Source organism: Salmo salar, chromosome ssa03 (assembly GCF_905237065.1).
Source record: "Salmo salar chromosome ssa03, Ssal_v3.1, whole genome shotgun sequence".
NCBI lineage: Eukaryota > Metazoa > Chordata > Actinopteri > Salmoniformes > Salmonidae > Salmo > Salmo salar.
Genome location: NC_059444.1, coordinates 11560720 through 11580120, shown reverse-complemented (window position 1 = coordinate 11580120; position 19401 = coordinate 11560720). Strand labels below are relative to the sequence as shown.

Genomic DNA, 19401 nt, shown 5'->3' with positions numbered 1-19401 from the left:
CTGTCTACAGGAGAACACTCACATTAAACTGTCTACAGGAGAACACTCACGTTAAACTGTCTACAGGAGAACACTCACATTAAACTGTCTACAGGAGAACACTCACATTAAACTGTCTACAGGAGAACACTCATATTAAACTGTCTACTGGAGAACACTCATATTAAACTGTCTACAGGAGAACACTCCTATTAAACTGTCTACAGGAGAACACTCACATTAAACTGTCTACAGGAGAACACTCACATTAAACTGTCTACTGGAGAACACTCACATTAAACTGTCTACAGGAGAACACTCACATTAAACTGTCTACTGGAGAACACTCACGTTAAACTGTCTACAGGAGAACACTCACATTAAACTGTCTACTAGAGAACACTCACATTAAACTGTCTACTGGAGAACACTCACATTAAACTGTCTACTGGAGAACACTCACGTTAAACTGTCTACAGGAGAACACTCACATTAAACTGTCTACTAGAGAACACTCACATTAAACTGTCTACAGGAGAACACTCACATTAAACTGTCTACAGGAGAACACTCACATTAAACTGTATACAGGAGAACACTCATAATAAACTGTCTACAGGAGATCACTCACATTAAACTGTCTACTGGAGAACATTCACATTAAACTGTCTACAGGAGAACACTCACATTAAACTGTCTACAGGAGAACACTCACATTAAACTGTCTACTGGAGAACACTCACATTAAACTGTCTACAGGAGAACACTCATAATAAACTGTCTACAGGAGAACACTCACATTAAACTGTCTACAGGAGAACACTCACATTAAACTGTCTACTGGAGAACACTCACATTAAACTGTCTACAGGAGAACACTCACATTAAACTGTCTACAGGAGAACACTCACATTAAACTGTCTACTGGAGAACACTCACAATAAACTGTCTACAGGAGAACACTCACATTAAACTGTCTACAGGAGAACACTCACATTAAACTGTCTACTGGAGAACACTCACATTAAACTGTCTACAGGAGAACACTCACAATAAACTGTCTGCAGGAGAACACTCACATTAAACTGTCTACAGGAGAACACTCATAATAAACTGTCTACAGGAGAACACTCACATTAAACTGTCTACAGGAGAACACTCACGTTAAACTGTCTACAGGAGAACACTCATATTAAACTGTCTACAGGAGAACACTCACGTTAAACTGTCTACAGGAGAACACTCACATTAAACTGTCTACTGGAGAACACTCATAATAAACTGTCTACAGGAGAACACTCATATTAAACTGTCTACTGGAGAACACTCACATTAAACTGTCTACTGGAGAACACTCACATTAAACTGTCTACAGGAGAACACTCACATTAAACTGTCTACAGGAGAACACTCATAATAAACTGTCTACAGGAGAAGACTCACATTAAACTGTCTACAGGAGAACACTCACATTAAACTGTCTACAGGAGAACACTCACATTAAACTGTCTACAGGAGAACACTCACGTTAAACTGTCTAAAGGAGAACACTCATATTAAACTGTCTACTGGAGAACACTCACATTAAACTGTCTACAGGAGAACGCTCATAATAAACTGTCTACAGGAGAACACTCATAATAAACTGTCTACAGGAGAACACTCACATTAAACTGTCTACTAGAGAACACTCACATTAAACTGTCTACTGGAGAACACTCATAATAAACTGTCTACAGGAGAACACTCACATTAAACTGTCTACTAGAGAACACTCACATTAAACTGTCTACTGGAGAACACTCACATTAAACTGTCTACTAGAGAACACTCACATTAAACTGTCTACAGGAGAACACTCATAATAAACTGTCTACAGGAGAACACTCACATTAAACTGTCTACTAGAGAACACTCACATTAAACTGTCTACTGGAGAACACTCACATTAAACTGTCTACTGGAGAACACTCACGTTAAACTGTCTACAGGAGAACACTCATAATAAACTGTCTACAGGAGAACACGCACATTAAACTGTCTACAGGAGAACACTCATATTAAACTGTCTACAGGAGAACACTCATAATAAACTGTCTACAGGAGAACACTCACATTAAACTGTCTACAGGAGAACACTCACATTAAACTGTCTACAGGAGAACACTCATATTAAACTGTCTACAGGAGAACACTCACATTAAACTGTCTACTGGAGAACACTCACATTAAACTGTCTACAGGAGAACACTTACATTAAACTGTCTACAGGAGAACACTCACATTAAACTGTCTACTGGAGAACACTCACATTAAACTGTCTACAGGAGAACACTCATATTAAACTGTCTACAGGAGAACACTCACATTAAACGGTCTACAGGAGAACACTCACATTAAACTGTCTACTGGAGAACACTCACATTAAACTGTCTACAGGAGAACACTCACATTAAACTGTCTACTGGAGAACACTCATATTAAACTGTCTACTGGAGAACACTCACATTAAACTGTCTACAGGAGAACACTCACATTAAACTGTCTACTGGAGAACACTCACATTAAACTGTCTACAGGAGAACACTCATAATAAACTGTCTACAGGAGAACACTTACATTAAACTGTCTACTGGAGAACACTCACATTAAACTGTCTACAGGAGAACACTCATAATAAACTGTCTACTGGAGAACACTCACATTAAACTGTCTACTGGAGAACACTCACATTAAACTGTCTACAGGAGAACACTCACATTAAACTGTCTACAGGAGAACACTTACATTAAACTGTCTACTGGAGAACACTCACGTTAAACTGTCTACAGGAGAACACTCACATTAAACTGTCTACTGGAGAACACTCACATTAAACTGTCTACAGGAGAAAACTCATATTAAACTGTCTACAGGAGAACACTCATATTAAACTGTCTACAGGAGAACACTCACATTAAACTGTCTACAGGAGAACACTCACGTTAAACTGTCTACAGGAGAACACTTACATTAAACTGTCTACTGGAGAACACTCACATTAAACTGTCTACAGAAGAAAACTCATATTAAACTGTCTACAGGAGAACACTCATATTAAACTGTCTACAGGAGAACACTCACATTAAACTGTCTACAGGAGAACACTCACATTAAACTGTCTACAGGAGAACACTCACGTTAAACTGTCTACAGGAGAACACTCATATTAAACTGTCTACTGGAGAACACTCATAATAAACTGTCTACAGGAGAACACTCATATTAAACTGTCTACTGGAGAACACTCACATTAAACTGTCTACTGGAGAACACTCACATTAAACTGTCTACAGGAGAACACTCACATTAAACTGTCTACAGGAGAACACTCACATTAAACTGTCTACAGGAGAACACTCACATTAAACTGTCTACAGGAGAACACTCACATTAAACTGTCTACAGGAGAACACTCACGTTAAACTGTCTACAGGAGAACACTCACATTAAACTGTCTACAGGAGAACACTCACATTAAACTGTCTACAGGAGAACACTCATATTAAACTGTCTACTGGAGAACACTCATATTAAACTGTCTACAGGAGAACACTCCTATTAAACTGTCTACAGGAGAACACTCACATTAAACTGTCTACAGGAGAACACTCACATTAAACTGTCTACTGGAGAACACTCACATTAAACTGTCTACAGGAGAACACTCACATTAAACTGTCTACTGGAGAACACTCACGTTAAACTGTCTACAGGAGAACACTCACATTAAACTGTCTACTAGAGAACACTCACATTAAACTGTCTACTGGAGAACACTCACATTAAACTGTCTACTGGAGAACACTCACGTTAAACTGTCTACAGGAGAACACTCACATTAAACTGTCTACTAGAGAACACTCACATTAAACTGTCTACAGGAGAACACTCACATTAAACTGTCTACAGGAGAACACTCACATTAAACTGTCTACAGGAGAACACTCATAATAAACTGTCTACAGGAGATCACTCACATTAAACTGTCTACTGGAGAACACTCACATTAAACTGTCTACAGGAGAACACTCACATTAAACTGTCTACAGGAGAACACTCACATTAAACTGTCTACTGGAGAACACTCACATTAAACTGTCTACAGGAGAACACTCATAATAAACTGTCTACAGGAGAACACTCACATTAAACTGTCTACAGGAGAACACTCACATTAAACTGTCTACTGGAGAACACTCACATTAAACTGTCTGCAGGAGAACACTCACATTAAACTGTCTACAGGAGAACACTCATAATAAACTGTCTACAGGAGAACACTCACATTAAACTGTCTACAGGAGAACACTCACGTTAAACTGTCTACAGGAGAACACTCATATTAAACTGTCTACAGGAGAACACTCACGTTAAACTGTCTACAGGAGAACACTCATATTAAACTGTCTACTGGAGAACACTCATAATAAACTCTCTACAGGAGAACACTCATATTAAACTGTCTACTGGAGAACACTCACATTAAACTGTCTACTGGAGAACACTCACATTAAACTGTCTACAGGAGAACACTCACATTAAACTGTCTACAGGAGAACACTCATAATAAACTGTCTACAGGAGAAGACTCACATTAAACTGTCTACAGGAGAACACTCACATTAAACTGTCTACAGGAGAACACTCACATTAAACTGTCTACAGGAGAACACTCACGTTAAACTGTCTACAGGAGAACACTCATATTAAACTGTCTACTGGAGAACACTCACATTAAACTGTCTACAGGAGAACGCTCATAATAAACTGTCTACAGGAGAACACTCATAATAAACTGTCTACAGGAGAACACTCACATTAAACTGTCTACTAGAGAACACTCACATTAAACTGTCTACTGGAGAACACTCATAATAAACTGTCTACAGGAGAACACTCACATTAAACTGTCTACTAGAGAACACTCACATTAAACTGTCTACTGGAGAACACTCACATTAAACTGTCTACTAGAGAACACTCACATTAAACTGTCTACAGGAGAACACTCATAATAAACTGTCTACAGGAGAACACTCACATTAAACTGTCTACTAGAGAACACTCACATTAAACTGTCTACTGGAGAACACTCACATTAAACTGTCTACTGGAGAACACTCACGTTAAACTGTCTACAGGAGAACACTCATAATAAACTGTCTACAGGAGAACACGCACATTAAACTGTCTACAGGAGAACACTCATATTAAACTGTCTACAGGAGAACACTCATAATAAACTGTCTACAGGAGAACACTCACATTAAACTGTCTACAGGAGAACACTCACATTAAACTGTCTACAGGAGAACACTCATAATAAACTGTCTACAGGAGAACACTCACATTAAACTGTCTACAGGAGAACACTCACATTAAACTGTCTACTAGAGAACACTCATAATAAACTGTCTACAGGAGAACACTCACATTAAACTGTCTACAGGAGAACACTCACATTAAACTGTCTACAGGAGAACACTCATAATAAACTGTCTACAGGAGAACACTCACATTAAACTGTCTACAGGAGAACACTCACATTAAACTGTCTACTAGAGAACACTCACATTAAACTGTCTACTAGAGAACACTCACATTAAACTGTCTACTAGAGAACACTCACATTAAACTGTCTACTAGAGAACACTCACATTAAACTGTCTACAGGAGAACACTCACATTAAACTGTCTACTAGAGAACACTCACATTAAACTGTCTACTAGAGAACACTCATAATAAACTGTCTACAGGAGAACACTCATAATAAACTGTCTACAGGAGAACACTCACATTAAACTGTCTACAGGAGAACACTCATAATAAACTGTCTACAGGAGAACACTCACATTAAACTGTCTACTAGAGAACACTCACATTAAACTGTCTACAGGAGAACACTCATAATAAACTGTCTACAGGAGAACACTCACATTAAACTGTCTACTAGAGAACACTCACGTGGAGTCTGTGTCCTTCTCTTTCTTTCGTAACCCAAAGGCCTTCCTGGTGCGTTTCTTCAGTCCTAAAAGAGAAGGAATGAAGGGTAGCAGGAGAGAAAGTGAGTTGGCGAGAGTAGGCTAATTAAGTGCTGTAAAACATTAGTTACATTTGAGTTGATTTAACTAATGTTTTACAGTGGAGGGGGTGGGGGGTAAATTTGAGGCAGAATTATGCATTTTAGGGGACCAAAAGTATTGGGACAAATTCACTTATACACTGAGTATGACCAAACATTAAGAACACCTTCCTCATATTGAGTTGCATAAATCTATTGTGTCATTTTGGAGTCACTTTTAGTGTTAATAACAATAGAATATGTTTTTAAACACTTCTACGTTTATGTGGATGCTAGCATGATTACGGATAATCCTGAATGAACCGTGAATAATGATGATTAAGAAAGTTACAGACACACAAATATCATACCCCCAAGACATTCTAACCTCTCATCATTAAAATAACAGGGGGTTCTCTATTCTATTCTTATTTACAATAAAAGTGACTCCAAAAGGACACAATACATTATTTACCATTACCAATCAGACACAAGCTTGATGTAGTCATTGCGTGCTATAAATATGGGACCAAATACCTCATTTTTACTATTTTAAGTGAATTTGTTCCAATACTTTTGGTCCCCTAAAATTGGGGGGGACTATGTACAAAAAGTTCTGTAATTTCTAAGCTGTTGATGAAAATTCCCTAAAATGAAAGCTGACAGTTTGCACTTTAACCTCATAGTCATTGTTTCATTTCAAACCTAAAGTGCTGGAGTACAGATCCAAAACAACAACAGAATGTGTCACTGTCCCAATACTTTTGGAGCTCACTCTATTAGCGAATTTGACCAAATACTTATGACTTCTTTAAATGTGGGGACTAGATACATAAAGTGCTTTCATTTGTAAACGGTAAAACAGATATGTATGAAACTACCCTGAAATGAAATGTGACATTCTGGATTGTCGCCTCATATGAAACATTTGAGCTCAAATCCAAAATGGTGGAGTATAGCGCCGTGCTTTACAATTTTAGCATCACTGTCCAAATACATTCGGAAGGGAGTGTTGTACAACAAACCATGTCAGACGTAATCATTACAAAGTTGTATAAAATGAATTACTAAGGAGGAAGATTCAATTGCAGTCAATACATTTTAAAGGTAGGATTTTTTTAATTGTATTTTTATTTAACCTTTATTTAACCAGGTAGGCCAGTTGAGAACAAGTTCTCATTTACAACTACGACCTGGCCAAGATAAAGCAAAGCAGTGAGACACAAACAACCACACAGAGTTACACATGGAATAAACAAACATACAGTCAATAACACAATAGAAAAGTCAATATACAGTTTGTGGAAATGAGGTAAGATTAGGGAGGTAAGGCAATAAATAGGCCGCAGTGGCGAAGTAATTACAATTTAGCAATTAAACACTGGAGTGATAGATGTGAAGAAGATGAATGTGCAAGTAGAGATACTGGGGTGCAAAGGAGAAGAAAAAAAAAACTATATGGGGATGAGATAGTTGGATGGGCTATTTACAGATGGGCTATGTACAGGTGCAATGATCTGTAAGCTGCTCTGACAGCTGATGCTTAAAGTTAGTGAGGGAGATATGAGTCTCCAGCTTCAGTGATTTTTGCAATTCGATCCAGTCATTGGCAGCAGAGAACTGGAAGGAAAGGCGGCCAAAGGGGGAATTGGCTTTGGGGTTTGCTGAGTAGAGTGTTGGAGGCTATTTTGTAAATGACATCGCCGAAGTCAAGGATCAAGGATAGTCAGTTTTACGAGGGTATGTTCGGCAGCATGAGTGAAGGATGCTTTGTTGCGAAATAGGAAGCCGATTCTAGATTTAATTTTGGATTGGAGATGCTTAATAATGTGAGTCTGGAAGGAGAGTTTACAGTCTAACCAGACACCTAGGTATTTGTAATTGTCCACGTATTCTAAGTCAGAACCGTCCAGAGTAGTGATACTGGAGTTGTATGACATTGAAGCTCGTCTGGAGGTTAGTTAACACAGTGTCCAAAGAAGGGCCAGAAGTATACAGAATGGTGTTGTCTGCGTAGAGGTGGATCAGAGAATTACCAGCAGCAGAGCGACATCATTGACGTACACAGAGAAAAGAGTCGGCCCAAGAATTGAACCCTGTGGCACCCCCATAGAGACTGCCAGAGGTCCGGACAACAGGTCCTCTGATTTGACACACTGAACTCTGTCTGAGAAGTAGTTGGTGAACCAGGCGAGGCAGTCATTTGAGAAACCAAGGCTATTGAGTCTGCCGATAAGAATGTGGTGATTGACAGAGTCGAAAGCCTTGGCCAGGTTGATGAATACGGCTGCACAGTAATGTCTCTTATCGATGGTGGTTATTATATCGTTTAGGACCTTGAGCGTGGCTGAGGTGCACCCATGACCGGCTCTGAAACCAGATTGCATAGCGGAGAAGGTACGGTGGGATTCTAAATGGTCTGTGATCTATTTGTTAACCTGGTTTTCGAAGACCTTAGAAAGGCAGGGTAGGATAGATATAGGTCTGTAACAGTTTGGGTCTAGAGTGTCTCCCCCTTTGAAGAGGGGGATGACCACGGCAGCTTTCCAATCTTTGGGGATCTCAGATGATACGAAAGAGAGGTTGAACAGGCTAGTAATAGGGGTTGCAACCATTTCGGCAGATCATTTTAGAACGAGAGGGTCCAGATTGTCTAGCCTAGCTGATTTGTAGGGGTCCAGATTTTGCAGCTCTTTCAGAACATCAGCTATCTGGATTTAGGTGAAGGAGAAATGGGGCAGGCTTGGGCAAGTTGCTGTGGGGGGTGCAGAGCTGTTGACCAGGGTAGGGGTAGCCAGGTAGAAAGCATTGCCAGTTGTAGAAAAATGCTTCTTGAAATTCTCAATTCTGGTGGATTTATCGGTGGTGACAGTGTTTCCTAGCCTCAGTGCAGTGGGCAGCTGGGAGGAGGTGCTCTTATTCTCCATGGACTTAACAGTGTCCCAGAACTTTTTGGAGTTTGTGCTACAGGATGCAAATTTCTGTTTGAAAATGCTAGCCTTTGCTTTCCTAACTGCCTGTGTATATTGGTTCCTAACCTCCCTGAAAAGTTGCACATCGCAGGGGCTATTCGATGCTAATGCAGAATGCCACAGGATGTTTTTGTGCTGGTCGAGGGCAGTCAGGTCTGGGGTGAACCAAGGGCTATATCTGTTCCTGGTTCTACATTTTTTGAATGGGGCATGCTTATTTAAGATGGTGAGGAAAGCACTTATAAAGAATAACCAGGCATCCTCTACTGACGGAATGAGGTCAATATCCTTCCAGGTCGATTAGAAAGGCCTGCTCGCTGAAGTGTTTTAGGGAGCGTTTAACAGTGATGAGGGGTGGTCATTTGACCGCGGACCCATTACGGACGCAGGCAATGAGGCAGTGATCGCTGAGATCCTGTTTGAAGACAGCAGAGGTGTATTTAGAGGGCAGGTTGGTCAGGATGATATATATGAGGGTGTGGGACACGGGAACACAATCACCACATTTGTACAACCAAAGACAAAATGGAATGGAAAGAAAAGCCAGTAGAGATCAATGGAAACACCCCATTGAGCCAGTGCTGTGGGGGAATCTAGCTATTCTGTGCCAAAACGGAGGCCAAGCCCCCTCCAGGGTTGGCAGTTGGCATCATACAGTGTTGTAATCAAAGTGGAAAAACCAACACCCTGATACAGTTTAATGTGTGGACACAGCCACAGCCCAGAACTCAGGGCATATGTCCCCCAGAGGGCACCCATGTTGGGTACAGTCCTGTTTGAGGTGACTTTGGAGCACAGGTGGACAAACCTAGTACTGGGGACCCATAGGGTGGGCTGGAGACCAATCGGGTTGTCTGGGGACCTCTAGGTTGGGCTGGGGACCTATAGGTTGGGCTGGAGACCCATAGGGTGGGCTGGGGACCCATAGGGTGGGCTGGGGACCCATAGGGTGGGCTGGGGCCCCATAGGGTGGGCTGGGGACCCATAGGGTGGGCTGGGGACCCATAGGGTGGGCTGGGGACCCATTGGGCGTGTGTGGATGTGCAGTCTGTTATTCCAGCCCAGTAATACTGTGAAAGTGACCTTTCACTGTGGTCACTCTCCAGGATATTTTTCTCTTGCCTCCAGTACCCATGCTCTACCCTCTTGATTACAGTGGATGTGAGATTATTTATGGCATGCATGCCCAATGCAGACATGTGATGGGATTAGTATTGGCCTCGTGGGCATGTTCAATGCACTTGTACATGTGGCTTGTCATTTCAATACTGAAACAGGATTAGCAAATCCTCCCACATTGTTTACATTTGGTTGAGATGTTTTCTCCACTTGAAATGACACTATTAAAAATAGGAAAAGCACTAATACGTCTGAGATAACTTGTGTGTGTGTGTGTGAATCACTTGCTAATAACGTGAAAGAAAACAAAAGGCTGATACTGGATCAGTCTGTGGGTTTTTCCTTTTCATTAGACAATTAATGACACTAACCATGTTGAAGGATACCAGATTTCCTTCTACAGATACACTACAGTACTTTACATGCCATCATGAAATGTATTAGTACAAGCCCTACCCTGGCGGACTAAACTCCACTTTCATCATAAACTTCCTTCACCATGGAGTGTAGTTTAGTTTACTACCCTTGTAATGAAGGTAGGCCTTATTAAGGATGACATGCACAGGAGACAGACGGTATTAGCAAATATCACTATCATGAGGATGTGCAGAAAGGAATTGAAGGTTATTTTGATTTCATTTCTAAAATACATGTTGCTTGAAAGTTATGTATAGGCCCCGTGTGGCTCAGTTGGTAGAGCGTGGTGCGTGCAACGCCAGGGTTATGGGTTTGATTCCCGACCTGTATGAAAGATAAAAAAGCACTCTACTGTAAGTCGCTCTGAATAAGAGCGTCTGCTAAATGACAAAAACGTCAATGCATCATCCTGGTGTAATTAATGTGCAGTGCAACATGATTTTTTACATTTTAGTCATATAGCAGACGCTCTTATCGATTTAGCAGACGCTCTTTTGTACTGGCCCCCCGTGGGAATCGAACCCACAACCCTGGCATTGCACACACCATGCTGGCATTGCAAACACCATGCTCTACAAACTGAGCCACAAGGTGTCAACGCTAGTATTTGTATTATAGTCTAGCTTTACTAGATATAAACAAGCCACTAGCTAGGTCTTGTAATGTGAGGTTCATAATGCATTCCTAGCACAAGCTAGAGGTTCATTAAAATGACAGTATGTTTCTTAATTGAAACTAAGTGGGCAATACACCTGGGTAAAATATAATTGCCTCTTGGAGGAAGCAGTAGAAGAGCTAGGAGAGACAGATTGGTGAGGGGGGAAAGGTTAATAGCAGGGTAATTACTGCTGCTAGCTAACTTTGAATGTAAACAATGTGGCCATCAAACACTGGATTCGTATGGCAGTTGCATTTAGTTTAGTTATATTGTTGGCTGTTGTGAGAGAAATGTATCTATCTAGCTGGTTAACAAGGTAAGTTGATCTTTCTCTACCTTCACATCACGCTAACTCTGTGGTTATTTGATGTGCTAGCCAAATGTAGCTAACACCAGCAGAGGAAACAGGAATAATAAACAGGAAATAAACGTTGTCTGGTGATTTTGTTTAGTGGATCAGGTAGCAACAAGGCAATGTGTGTATGTAACTCGTTTGTTACATTTTTTGGTTGGATCAAGAAAGAGGAACTTGTCATTTTGTGCCAACTAACTAGCTATATAGTAATTATGGTGCGCTGCAGCCCCGGATGTTTACTGGGGAACCTCTTGGGGTGAATTTTATTCAGCTGTTTTGATATTTTAGTTTACGCCAAGCACAACGAGCAGACAAAAACAGCCTTGGTGGGACGCATCTCAATAGTCTCCCATGGCTTCCTCTCTTTGTCTCTTTTCCTTCATTTGCACTGATGTGAAAGAGCTGGACAGTGACAAATGCAGAGGGTACTTATTGAGGATGAACCTACTTTAGACTATTGAGATGCACCCAGTTTTTCCCTTTCGCTCTCCACTCCAAACTCTTTAATGGACGACTTAATGAAACATTGTACACTAACACTGCACTGAATAGCAGTCAACTGGCCTCAGAGAAACTCTAGGCAGAGCCCTCCCCCTCTCTACTAGAGATAGTATCTCACAGCCATGAGCCCTCCCTCTCTCTACTAGAGATAGTATCTCACAGCCATGAGCCCTCCCCCTCTCTACTAGAGATAGTATCTCACAGCCATGAGCCCTCCCTCTCTCTACTAGAGATAGTATCTCACAGCCATGAGCCCTCCCTCTGTCTACTAGAGATAGTATCTCACAGCCATGAGCCCTCCCCCTCTCTACTAGAGATAGTATCTCACAGCCATGAGCCCTCCCTCTCTCTACTAGAGATAGTATCTCACAGCCATGAGCCCTCCCTCTCTCTACTAGAGATAGTATCTCACAGCCATGAGCCCTCCCTCTCTCTACTAGAGATAGTATCTCACAGCCATGAGCCCTCCCTCTCTCTACTAGAGATAGTATCTCACAGCCATGAGCCCTCCCTCTCTCTACTAGAGATAGTATCTCACAGCCATGAGCCCTCCCCCTCTCTACTAGAGATAGTATCTCACAGCCATGAGCCCTCCCTCTGTCTACTAGAGATAGTATCTCACAGCCATGAGCCCTCCCCCTCTCTACTAGAGATAGTATCTCACAGCCATGAGCCCTCCCCCTCTCTACTAGAGATAGTATCTCACAGCCATGAGCCCTCCCTCTCTCTACTAGAGATAGTATCTCACAGCCATGAGCCCTCCCTCTCTCTACTAGAGATAGTATCTCACAGCCATGAGCCCTCCCCCTCTCTACTAGAGATAGTATCTCACAGCCATGAGCCCTCCCCCTCTCTACTAGAGATAGTATCTCACAGACATGAGCCCTCCCTCTGTCTACTAGAGATAGTATCTCACAGCCATGAGCCCTCCCTCTCTCTACTAGAGATAGTATCTCACAGCCATGAGCCCTCCCCCTCTCTACTAGAGATAGTATCTCACAGCCATGAGCCCTCCCCCTCTCTACTAGAGATAGTATCTCACAGCCATGAGCCCTCCCTCTGTCTACTAGAGATAGTATCTCACAGCCATGAGCCCTCCCCCTCTCTACTAGAGAAGTATCTCACAGCCATGAGCCCTCCCCCTCTCTACTAGAGATAGTATCTCACAGCCATGAGCCCTCCCTCTCTCTACTAGAGATAGTATCTCACAGCCATGAGCCCTCCCTCTGTCTACTAGAGATAGTATCTCACAGCCATGAGCCCTCCCTCTGTCTACTAGAGATAGTATCTCACAGCCATGAGCCCTCCCTCTCTCTACTAGAGATAGTATCTCACAGCCATGAGCCCTCCCTCTGTCTACTAGAGATAGTATCTCACAGCCATGAGCCCTCCCCCTCTCTACTAGAGATAGTATCTCACAGCCATGAGCCCTCCCTCTGTCTACTAGAGATAGTATCTCACAGCCTATGAGCCCTCCCTCTCTCTACTAGGGATAGTATCTCACAGCCATGAGCCCTCCCTCTGTCTACTAGAGATAGTATCTCACAGCCATGAGCCCTCCCTCTGTCTACTAGAGATAGTATCTCACAGCCATGAGCCCTCCCCCTCTCTACTAGAGATAGTATCTCACAGCCATGAGCCCTCCATCTCTCTACTAGAGATAGTATCTCACAGCCATGAGCCCTCCCTCTGTCTACTAGAGATAGTATCTCACAGCCATGAGCCCTCCCTCTCTCTACTAGAGATAGTATCTCACAGCCATGAGCCCTCCCTCTCTCTACTAGAGATAGTATCTCACAGCCATGAGCCCTCCCTCTCTCTACTAGAGATAGTATCTCACAGCCATGAGCCCTCCCTCTCTCTACTAGAGATAGTATCTCACAGCCATGAGCCCTCCCTCTCTCTACTAGAGATAGTATCTCACAGCCATGAGCCCTCCCTCTGTCTACTAGAGATAGTATCTCACAGCCATGAGCCCTCCCTCTCTCTACTAGAGATAGTATCTCACAGCCATGAGCCCTCCCTCTCTCTACTAGAGATAGTATCTCACAGCCATGAGCCCTCCCTCTCTCTACTAGAGATAGTATCTCACAGCCATGAGCCCTCCCTCTGTCTACTAGAGATAGTATCTCACAGCCATGAGCCCTCCCTCTCTCTACTAGAGATAGTATCTCACAGCCATGAGCCCTCCCCCTCTCTATTATAGATAGTATCTCACAGCTATGAGCCCTCCCTCTCTCTACTAGAGATAGTATCTCACAGCCATGAGCCCTCCCTCTGTCTACTAGGGATAGTATCTCACAGCCATGAGCCCTCCCTCTGTCTACTAGAGATAGTATCTCACAGCCATGAGCCCTCCCTCTGTCTACTAGAGATAGTATCTCACAGCCATGAGCCCTCCCTCTGTCTACTAGAGATAGTATCTCACAGCCATGAGCCCTCCCTCTCTCTACTAGAGATAGTATCTCACAGCCATGAGCCCTCCCTCTGTCTACTAGAGATAGTATCTCACAGCCATGAGCCCTCCCTCTCTCTGCTAGAGATAGTATCTCACAGCCATGAGCCCTCCCTCTGTCTACTAGAGATAGTATCTCACAGCCATGAGCCCTCCCTCTGTCTACTAGAGATAGTATCTCACAGCCATGAGCCCTCCCTCTGTCTACTAGAGATAGTATCTCACAGCCATGAGCCCTCCCTCTCTCTACTAGAGATAGTATCTCACAGCCATGAGCCCTCCCTCTGTCTACTAGAGATAGTATCTCACAGCCATGAGCCCTCCCTCTGTCTACTAGAGATAGTATCTCACAGCCATGAGCCCTCCCTCTCTCTACTAGAGATAGTATCTCACAGCCATCTCTATTTCTGTCCATTGTGCCTATCTGTTACCTAAGACCTTGCACATGGGCACTGAGGCTTACACTACCATAGCTCTCATTGATGAATGGCAAGAAAGCCTCAAATCTCAATTGTATTAGAGCCTAGGAGCTGCCAGCTTGGCATGCAAGTCTACAAATGGTTCAGTCGTCACTGACATGTCATGTTATCGATGGCATGCTTCACAAATAATATTTGTCAATGAAGCCTTTTACACTCCTTGGCCATTCATTCAGCAGGCCTAAGAAACCTGCAAGTCAGCCATGTTAGACCATGGATGTGTTTTGTTAGCAATGCCTACCATCTTGACATTATGTCTGATCTGAAAGAGATGTATTAGCATTAGTTGATGGTGAATGAATGCAACTCTATTGTTCAATATCTATGATTTATTATCATTACCATGATAGCTTGGGTTATAGAAATGTAACAAATGGAGAATAGACCAACCAATGTCACAATGAAAACACTAATTAAAATGTTTTAGGTGCCTCCCGAGTGGTGCAGTGGTCTAAGGCACTGCATCGCAGTACTAGCTGTGCCACTAGAGATCCTGGTTTTGAGTCCAGGCTCTGTTGCAGCCGGGCCGCGACCCGGAGACCCATGGGGCAGTGCACAATTGGCCCAGCGTCGTCCGGGTTAGGGGAGCGTTTGGCCAGCAGGGATGTCCTTGTCCCGTCGCGCTCTAGCGACTCCTGTGGCGGGCCGGGTGTAGTGCACGCTGACACTGTCGCCAGGTGTACGATGTTTCCTCTGACACATTGGTGTGGCTGGCTTAAGCAGGTTAAGCAGGCATTGTGTCAAGAAGCAGTGCGGCTCTCCCGAGTCTGTACGGGAGTTGCAGCGATGAGACAAGACTGTAACTACCAATTGAATACCATGAATTTCGGGAGAATAAATGAATAAATAAATACAAATGGTTTGATAATGTCCTCTTGATATGATGGGTAGGATCATCGGAGAATGAGTAACTGATTCACACATTCTGAAATGAGCTGGCATTATTTCAGCCAACACATTAGACTGGAACAGAACACACTAGAGCTCACAGAATGCATTATTTCAGCCAACACATTAGACTGGAACAGAACACACTAGAGCTCACAGAATGCATTATTTCAGCCAACACATTAGACTAGAACAGAACACACTAGAGCTCACAGAATGCATTATTTCAGCCAACACATTAGACTAGAACAGAACACACTAGAGCTCACAGAATGCATTATTTCAGCCAACACATTAGACTAGAACAGAACACACTAGAGCTCACAGAATGCATTATTTCAGCCAACACATTAGACTAGAACAGAACACACTAGAGCTCACAGAATGCATTATTTCAGCCAACACATTAGACTACAACAGAACACACTAGAGCTCACAGAATGCATTATTTCAGCCAACACATTAGACTACAACAGAACACACTAGAGCTCACAGAATTCTAGAACATTTAGTATTGAGACACAATAATGGGAATAACCTTGAGACAAGAATATTGAGTACACACACAACCATCACCAGACACACACACACACACACACACACACACACACACACACACACACACACACACACACACACACACACACACACACACACACACACACACACACACACACACACACACACAAGAAACCCTGCCGAGACAGACAGCTGTGAAGTGAACATCTATCCTCCCCTTACAAATAACCCCATATGCTAGCCTAAGCAACAAACACACAGATGTGCCAAATAGCTTATTACCAAGCACTAGCACCCAACATACTGCCTTCATACCCACAACAGCTTATTACCAAGCACTAGCACCCAACATACTGCCTTCATACCCACAACAGCTTATTACCAAACACTAGCACCCAACATACTGCCTTCATACCCACAACAGCTTATTACCAAGCACTAGCACCCAACATACTGCCTTCATACCCACAACAGCTTATTACCAAACACTAGCACCCAACATACTGCCTTCATACCCACAACAGTTTATTACCAAACACTAGCACCCAACATACTGCCTTCATACCCACAACAGCTTATTACCAAGCACTAGCACCCAACATACTGCCTTCGTACCCACAACAGTTTATTACCAAACACTAGCACCCAACATACTGCCTTCATACCCACAACAGCTTATTACCAAGCACTAGCACCCAACATACTGCCTTCATACCCACAACAGCTTATTACCAAGCACTAGCACCCAACATACTGCCTTCATACCCACAACAGCTTATTACCAAGCACTAGCACCCAACATACTGCCTTCATACCCACAACAGCTTATTACCAAACACTAGCACCCAACATACTGCCTTCATACCCACAACAGTTTATTACCAAGCACTAGCACCCAACATACTGCCTTCATACCCACAACAGTTTATTACCAAACACTAGCACCCAACATACTGCCTTCATACCCACAACAGCTTATTACCAAGCACTAGCACCCAACATACTGCCTTCGTACCCACAACAGTTTATTACCAAACACTAGCACCCAACATACTGCCTTCATACCCACAACAGCTTATTACCAAACACTAGCACCCAACATACTGCCTTCATACCCACAACAGCTTATTACCAAACACTAGCACCCAACATACTGCCTTCATACCCACAACAGCTTATTACCAAGCACTAGCACCCAACATACTGCCTTCATACCCACAACAGCTTATTACCAAACACTAGCACCCAAGATACTGCCTTCATACCCACAACAGTTTATTACCAAAGCACTAGCACCCAACATACTGCCTTCATACCCACAACAGCTTATTACCAAGCACTAGCACCCAACATACTGCCTTTCAGAAGGACATAAGAGGGTAGGAGAAGAGAGGGAGGATGTCGAGGATAAAAAGGAGGATAGGAGGAGGGGATGGGGTGGGGGTACAAATAATTACCTTGCATCATGGTTGCAGATGTTCATTCCTCTGTCCCCCGCCACGGATGGAGGGAGACCGGAGACAGATGGATAGCGAGACAGACGGACGGATGTAGAAATCCGAGATATTCCAAGTGGCTAAAGGATGCCGGGATTGGGCATTGCTAATTCCCGAACGGCTCCCCAGTGAAGCAGCCCGTCGTTTCTCCCTACGGGGGGTGGGGGAGGTATCCAAGCAGGCTGACAGGCAGGGGGAAGTGGAAGAGACAGAGACCCAGGGAAGGTGCAGCGAATCGGGTGAAGGGCCCTGCGCGTTAGGCTCCGGTCGCCCCAACAGCACATACACACCGCATCAGAAGTGGATGCTGAGGAGGAAAGGCAAAGGAGAAAAAAACTGAGAGAGAGAGAGAGAGCGAGAGAGAGGCAGACTTGCTTTGGCAATGTAAACATATGTTTTCCATGCCAATACAGCCCGTTGAATAGAGAGAGAGAGAGAGAGAGAGAGAGAGCGAGAGAGAGAGAGAGCAAGGGAGGAGGGAGTCGGAAGCTTGCTGATGTCACACCTGAGCAGAGCCAATCCCGGCACTCCGGTAATCATCTGCTTTGTCCTATGGCTTCTGTACCCTGATGCCTTAGCCTTACCAAATAAAGTACAGTATGAAGGTAGGCTAAAACTGCTTCTCCAATAGAAATCCACGATCACACTTCTGGGGGATGTCATGGCGACTTTGTCTTGCTAAGCTCATGCTTATTAACACGTCATCGGGTCTAACAGTCGTCTGGCGCCGAACTGCGCATGTGCAAAAAAAGGCACTCCTTCGATATTAAGTTGAAAACGTGTCAGTTTGTCACTTTCACGAGGTTGTAGTAATAACGTGTTCCACAACATAAGACATTGGCTCGAATCTAGGTTGTGCCTCTAGATTTCAAGAAAATGAACAACTAAGGAATATTTTTTCACTTCTCTCATTGACTTGTCAAAACCTGGCCTGGTCCGTTTCGCAGGGGTTCCCGGAAGTTTCGTGAAGTTGCGCATCTGGGCTTAGAAACTCTGTGCCCTCAGATTGGTCCGTTAGCAGACACACTGTACTATACACACAATTATAAACTGGGTGGTTCGAGCCCTTGAATGCTGATTGGCTGACAGCCGTGGTATATCAGACCACGGGTATGACAAAACATTTATTTTTGCGTCTCAAATTACGTTTATAATAGCAATTAGGCACCTCAGGCGTTTGTGATATACTGCCAATATACCCTGGTATAATGGCCATATACTACACCTTATTGCTTTATTATTGCGTAATTATAAACTGGGTGGTTCGAGCCCTGAATGCTGATTGGCTGAAAGCCATGGTATATCAGACCAGGGCTATGACAAAACATGTATTTTTTTTCTCTAATTACGTTGGTAACCAGTTTATAATCCAGGCTGTATCAAAACCGGCCATGATTGGGAGTCCCATAGTGCGGGGCACAACTGGACCATCATCGTCCGGGTTTGGCCGGTGTAGGTT

At 43.2% G+C, this 19401-nt stretch overlaps 1 protein-coding gene across 1 annotated transcript in view; it reads right to left on the bottom strand.

Annotated features, from left to right (window-relative positions):
* Positions 1–18831, bottom strand: part of LOC106598456 (SH3-containing GRB2-like protein 3-interacting protein 1) — a 70704-nt gene extending 51873 nt beyond the window's left edge. Inside the window, exons 1-3 of the mRNA XM_045714911.1 lie at positions 18448–18831; positions 17904–18249; positions 5987–6050 (exon numbers count right to left, since the gene is read on the bottom strand). Of these exons, the coding sequence (XP_045570867.1) occupies positions 5987–6050; positions 17904–17913 (74 nt within the window). The 5' untranslated portion in view covers positions 17914–18249; positions 18448–18831. The remainder of the gene's footprint in view (positions 1–5986; positions 6051–17903; positions 18250–18447) is intronic.
* Between the last annotated feature and the right edge of the window lie 570 nt (positions 18832–19401).